Genomic DNA, 6,373 nt, shown 5'->3' on the forward strand with positions numbered 1-6,373 from the left:
GCACAAACTCACGGCTATATCTGTCAGACACGTCATTACCATATAATTTTTTTAATTAGCAACATAGAATCATGACGTAGATCATCATACACTTTATTAACAGTTGTATGGCATCCTTAGTGGTTAAATAGGTTAAGGAGTTTTACACGGGCGTGTGTTGTAGTTGACTGCAGCTGCAGCCAGACCTTGCTTTAAATACATTTTGAAACCAGGACAACGCTTGTATATCTATAAAGTTATCATGGAAAACAATTTAATGACTTATTGTTATCATAACTTCTTGCATATGGTGAACTGACAACTCCTCTGACTGTCCGACTTCTTCATGCGCAGGCATGGTACTCACTGCATGTATGCTATTCTGACAGCGTACAGTAATCTACTAGAACGACTCTCAGTGACACTCCAGTCCTATCTAATAAGTAAAGTGACGAGCAGATGAATCGTACTGTTCCTGAATGTCACATCACTATATTGCAGACTTTTGGACACAGCGTTGTCCCATATTTGCGAGAAGTCAGTCTCCGCACAATAATTCAGCGCAGTGAGTGACTTTTTTTTCATCACAAATGCTTATGTGTCTCTATACAGCTAGCTTTGCTAACATCACGTCAACGGAGCTTACCTTTCTTTGAGCTACTTTTCTAAGTGACAAAAAAAGTTTGACGTTGTCTCCACCGTCTGTGAAAGCGAAGCGCTGCTGAGTTAGCTGTGGCCATCGGATTTCTTATGATTTATGCAGCGTTATTCTATTACTACTAGACAGACAAGGGGAAACACTGTTTTTGGGTCAGAGGTTAGATTTAGGACTAAGGTGTGAATTGAGTTTTGGTTAGGGTTAGGATAAGGTTAAGGTTTAGCCTGTAGAAATGAATGAAGTCAATGGAAAGTTCTCACAAAGATAGCCACGTAAACGTGTGTGTGTGCGTGTGTGTGTCTGCTGTGTGACATCAGTGCAGCAGCTTCACCTGCAGAAAGGGCTCCAGCTGCAGCTGCAGCTGCTCTTCTCCTTGGATTTTCTCCTCCAGNAGCCTCTTAAGGTCAAAGTTCATGATTCAATCATAAGAAACGAAACTGGTGTCAAGCAGAAATTTTCAAATTGACCAAAAGATCCACCTGCCAACAAACATGAGTGAGATTATCTAACTCTATTAAATCCTCAGGTCATATTTACTCAGGTTGTCTTTGAAGCGACTGAAGAACAAAAAAACAAGATCAATCTTAACCAGGCAAAAACCTTTTCATAGCACTATACAATATTCAAAGTATGAAGGGATCACTAACCATATTTTCAGTAATATTTGAATTCACTCGACATTTTTATTTTACGTCATCAATATTTATCATGTCTTACACCAAGCTTGAACGTTTCTGATGTCCACAGTGACTTCATGCGCATACAAATGACTGACACTTCAATAGAAAAGGTACCAAAAGCAGCTTTTGTACACTGGTATTTTATTTGTGAATTTACATGTTGTTCTACCTTCAGAATGCCACGGACTTTAACTGATCAGATTATGTCCATGTTGTCAGCATGTAAAAATAAAGGAGTCGTCTCATGTGATTACAAGGCCACAGCGATCTGTCTGAGGTACTGAGCAAAGGAAACAGTTGGAGGACCGGGCCAAACGAAAACACACAATGCCTGGCAAAACCATGAATACCACTCCACGTTTTGAATGATTTCTCATATTACAACCACAAACATGTAAGTATTCATTTGGCATTTCATGTGATAGACCTACACAAAGGCAAGGCTGCACATAATAGTGAAGGGGGAGGAAAGGGACACACGGAATAAAAATCTGAAAACTGTGGAGAGCATCTGTATTGAACCCTGTTTACTTTGACGTCCCCAAATAAAAACCTTCAGAAATCCCAGAGTGATTTAAAGACGTGAATTCCACCAATCTGCCAATTATACATCCAGCCTGTTGGCTGGACATTAACTGACCTCTAGATCAGACGCCCTGATGCTCGAGGTCACAGAGTATGGGAAGCATCGCAATAACCGCTGAGAAACAGAAAATTAAGGAAAATGAGGACTTAAGCAATATTACACTTGAAATATTGAGCATATTGCATAACATTATTTCCTCATATAGTGCAGTCCTGCCATTGCCAATGTATGCACTACTCATTGTTATCTATCACATAAAGTACAAATTAAACTTATTGTAGTTTTTTTTGGTTGTAACTTGAGAAGATGTGATAAAGTTCTCAGGGTATCAATACTTTTTCAAGGCACAGTGACAGCAGCGAGATTTACCAGATTCTGATACCCTGAATTAAAAAAGGGAACAATCAGAGCTAATTAGCAGCATTATGGTAGTGAGTCAGTATTTCTTAAAACATTAACATCGTCACAGACAGTAGCATACAGGGATCTGCAGATTAACAGCTAAGCAGGCAATAAGGCTTCTGTGTAAGATCACCAATTTACCACTTGTCATGTTAGTCGAAAAACAAAAGTAACTTTTCTATAGAAACACGACAGAAACAAAGAGAGGTTCATTGCATCTTGCTCTTTGCAATTGTCAACTACAGAAGTAACAGAAGTAACCTCAGAGGGTAAAACAGCTTAATGTGGATTTCAGCTTCAGGTCTGTTGCATGTTAGAGAGGATTCCCCTCCTCTGTGGATTGGTAAGGCGAGTAAATATCACTCTATTCTAAATGGAGAGGTCGTCTGTGACTGCAGTCAATTTGCACCAGGTCTGGTGTCACTTCCAGCTCGGCTTCGTGGCTTTGCCAGACATCAACGAGTCTCTGAGCTGCACAGACTTTTCAGAAAAGCTGCTGGTCTTCCGAATGCTGCCCCGTGTTGATGTTGGAGGCGGGGTCTCGCTGCGACCGGCGCTGCGGCTGGCCGCCTTGACGCTGTGCACCCGCCGCAGGTGTGTCACTGGAGGCTTTTCTTCATTGCTCTGAGGTGTCGGTGAGGCCGGGTTCTGCTTGGTGGAGGTGCGGCGCCCCCGGAGCGAGGGGCTGCGGGACGGGGTGGTGGGGATGGATGGAGGGCCCAGATCCCTCTTGGTCCTGGAAGATGAAGCTACAGTGTTTCGGGCAAAGCTGGGGACGTTGGAGGAGTTCTTAGCATTTTGAGGTTCTGAGCTGCTGTTCTCTGAGGAAGGCCCCCCGGGGGGTCCAGCCTGAGCCTGGGCCTGAGCCAGAGCCCTCATGGTGGAGCGGCACATCTTCTCCTCATGTACAGGCTTTGGGATGTTTCTGAGCGGTTTGGCGCTCGGCTTGTGGAGGGAAGCTTTCCTCGGCGTTGAATCTCGCGCCCATCTAGACGCTCCCCCCATGAGGCCACCCCCCCTCTGGACCTTGGACTCATCAGGAGGAACGCTTGAGTGTCGAGGCGGTCTCGCTGTCTTCTCGGCTCTTCCTCTTGCAGGAGTGCTTTGGTCACGGAGGTGTCGGTGTGCCTCTCCGCTGTTCTGGACTGAAGCTCTGTCTGTCCTCCTGCTGCTGCCCGTCCTGTTCACCCTGCTGATGGGGACAACTTTCCGGACTCCTTGGCTCTCGCCGCTGGTCAAAGTCCGAACCCCTCGACCCCCGCTGCCCTTTGACACTTTGTTGCTCTTTGAGTTCAGCGGTTTTCTGCCTGCTCTCTGGTCCTTCTCTGCAGCCTGTTTCCCCTCTGCCGTGTCGCAGCTCTCTGTGTCCCAGTCCTCTGTGGTGGCAGATGCAGCCACAGATGTCACGTCTGCAGATTTGGGCGCTGAGAGCTCACTGGTTGAGATGGACTGGTCGTTGCAGGAGGAATTTGGACCTTGCTGGCTTTCCAGATCTTTGCCCCACTGAGGAACAAACTGAAGGCCTTCTTTGGTGAGAGATGAGCTTTCAGCCTCGGAATAATCCAGCACCACGGAGCAGTCTGTTTCGGTGCAGTCTATTATGTAAAACATGGGCTTCTTGTTGGACACAGAGGTATCCAGAGGGAGGGGAGTATCACAGGTTGTGGATGAAACTGTGCTGCAGTCCTTGTCATCTCTCTCCCTCTCAGAGGAATCTCCTGTCTTGTCTTTACCTTCCCCTGCCTTTGGATCAGCTCTTTTCTCCAAAACCTCATCAAAGACGAACTTGTCCTGATGTCTGGGAGAACGTTCTGCCTCCTGTTCAAGTTCAGTTACCACAACGTCGCCACGGCTGACAAAGTGCTTATGGTCGCTGTTGTTGTTTGGGCTCTGCAGGTCAAAACTTTGAGGAGCTTGAACTAAAGTGTGCTTGTCCACGCTAACATTCATGAGGCCAGTAACAGCTGGGTTGGGAAGGCAGGCGGGCTTCTGAAAGACACAGAAGGGGCGAGGCAAAGCGCTGCTCTCCGAAACAGACGAGTAATTATTGTTGTCGTTGACGACTTCGTTATCGTTGGAGCCAGAGGAAGAGAAGCTGGCCAGAGAGCCAACAGGCTCCGTTTCTGCATGTGGAGACGTCGCCTCTCTGTTGTCATCCTGACCAAGAATCCACGGTACGGTGTTCCTGTGGAGAGGCCGGCTGGGCCGGGGCAGGCTGTAGAACCTGGAGTAGCTGGTGGGGTTCCCTGCGCCTCCGAACAGCTCCAGGTAACCCTGGAGCTCGCGGTCTACTATGGAGGTCATAGTGTGACGGTGGCGGCGGGCGCTGGCGGAGCGTCCGAGCGGACTGTTTGGACTCTGGGACCTTTTCTGGAAGAAGTCCAGCAGGCCTTCTTTGGTGAGCATTTCTACGTCGCTCTCGCTGCTGCTGCGGCCGAAGACGCTGCTGTGATCCTCAGCGGCCCACGCAAAGCGCTTCTCCTCCAGCTCCCTGAGCCGCCGCAGTCTGACTGCTTCCTTCAGCTCACGCTCCCTGTTGTCCTGAGACGAAACAGAGCAGGAAAACTTTAGGAATTATGAGTAATGAGAGATGTACACAACCTGTAAATACCATTACAATTACACGCTTTTCACATATTTATTTGTAAAAAAAGAAAAAAGAAAAAAAAAAGAAAATGTTTGGAAGCATGTATACTTTTTCTCCTACCTCTCTATAACAAGCAACTTCATGTTGGTCTATCATAAAAAAGTTCCAATAAAATGCACTGAGGTTTGTGGTTGCCACTTTAGAATATACGAAAAAAGTAAAAAAGTCTGGATACTCGTACAAGGCAGTGTCTCTCGCTGAATATTGACAAACACTCAATACTGGCCAACACAAAAAATACACAGTTCATTTTCAGTGCAGAACCAGACAGTTTACAGATGACTAACTCTGATTGGTCATTTATACAGACAGACAAAGGCTCCTGGTAATGAAGCTCTTTATTACTTTGTTTGGTGCACTTCAAATGTAAATTGAATATTTTAAATTAAAGTATAACAAGTACAAACAGATTGAAGTATTTTGTGGTTAGTTGTGGTTAGGCAGCTTCATGGTGTTTATTTCTATTTAAACAGAATCTTTTTGTGAGCTGTGTTTTCAAAGTATTCTCATATGTCAGAGGTTTTTCTCATTTTTGTTGGACTCATTTCAGCTACTGCTGATGAAAAATACTTACTATCTCTGCTGATGCATAACCAAACTACCTACAACAATCTATGAAGCAATACTGCTCATTGTGCTTTTATTTTGAAATCAGACACACAAAATGAAGCAGTGACCAAAAAGTTCCAAACAAGTTGAAATAAATCACTCTTTTAAAAATGTAATTTATTACACTTTTTTTTAGAGTGAAGCATAATTTCACTCTAAAACAATGACCGTTGTTTTCTACCACTGAGATGGGGATTTTTTCACCACACTGAAGCTTCTTCTAACTTTTTCATTATTGCTCTGACTAAATGTACTGTATATATATGTTTTTCCTCCACTGAATAAACAAACTAAAAAAAAACTCGAGATTTCCAAAATTTTTTGGTAATGCAAAAAAAAAATAAAGCAATTTGAACGGTTTAATAATCTCTACCATAGCTGCTAAACAGTGAAAATATAGCATCTTTCCATTCACACTGACCTTTACAGCTTTGTTGAATTTAATGCAGAAGTCTTGAAAGATCCGGAAACACTCGTCCAGCTTGAAGGTGTCCTTGTCTTCACAAAAGAAGTCGATGAGAGTGTTGCCCTCTTTTCGCAGTTCCAGCCTGCACCTCTTTAAGTCCTGCAGTGTCTGCGCTGAGCTCTGAGAGCAGACAGACACCAAACACAAACACATGTTTTCTCAACCATCTACTATTTTACAGATGCCTCTGTGTGCAGCAGCTGAGTCAGAAGCTTCAGAACTCTGTGCCAGTGTTGTGGTCAAGACCACCTAACCCGAGACCAAGACAAGACCAAGACCAGAGTGTATCGAGACCAAGTCAAGACCAAGACCGAGGGAAGTTGAGACCGAGTCAAGACCAAGACCG

The 6,373-nt window shown here is 44.8% G+C and overlaps 1 protein-coding gene across 2 annotated transcripts in view; it reads right to left on the reverse strand.

Moving 5' to 3' along the window:
* Positions 1-1,441: 1,441 nt before the first annotated feature.
* Positions 1,442-6,373, reverse strand: part of fhdc1 (FH2 domain containing 1) — a 33,688-nt gene continuing 28,756 nt past the window's right edge. For both annotated transcript variants that reach the window (XM_007578543.2, XM_016664399.1), the window contains exons 11-12: positions 5,983-6,147; positions 1,442-4,846 (exon numbers count right to left, since the gene is read on the reverse strand). In XM_007578543.2, coding sequence (XP_007578605.1) covers positions 2,726-4,846; positions 5,983-6,147 — 2,286 coding nt within the window. In that variant the 3' untranslated portion in view covers positions 1,442-2,725. The remainder of the gene's footprint in view (positions 4,847-5,982; positions 6,148-6,373) is intronic.

The sequence above is a fragment of the Poecilia formosa genome, unplaced genomic scaffold (genome assembly GCF_000485575.1).
Source record: "Poecilia formosa unplaced genomic scaffold, Poecilia_formosa-5.1.2 Scaffold483, whole genome shotgun sequence".
In the NCBI taxonomy this organism is placed as follows: Eukaryota; Metazoa; Chordata; class Actinopteri; order Cyprinodontiformes; family Poeciliidae; genus Poecilia; species Poecilia formosa.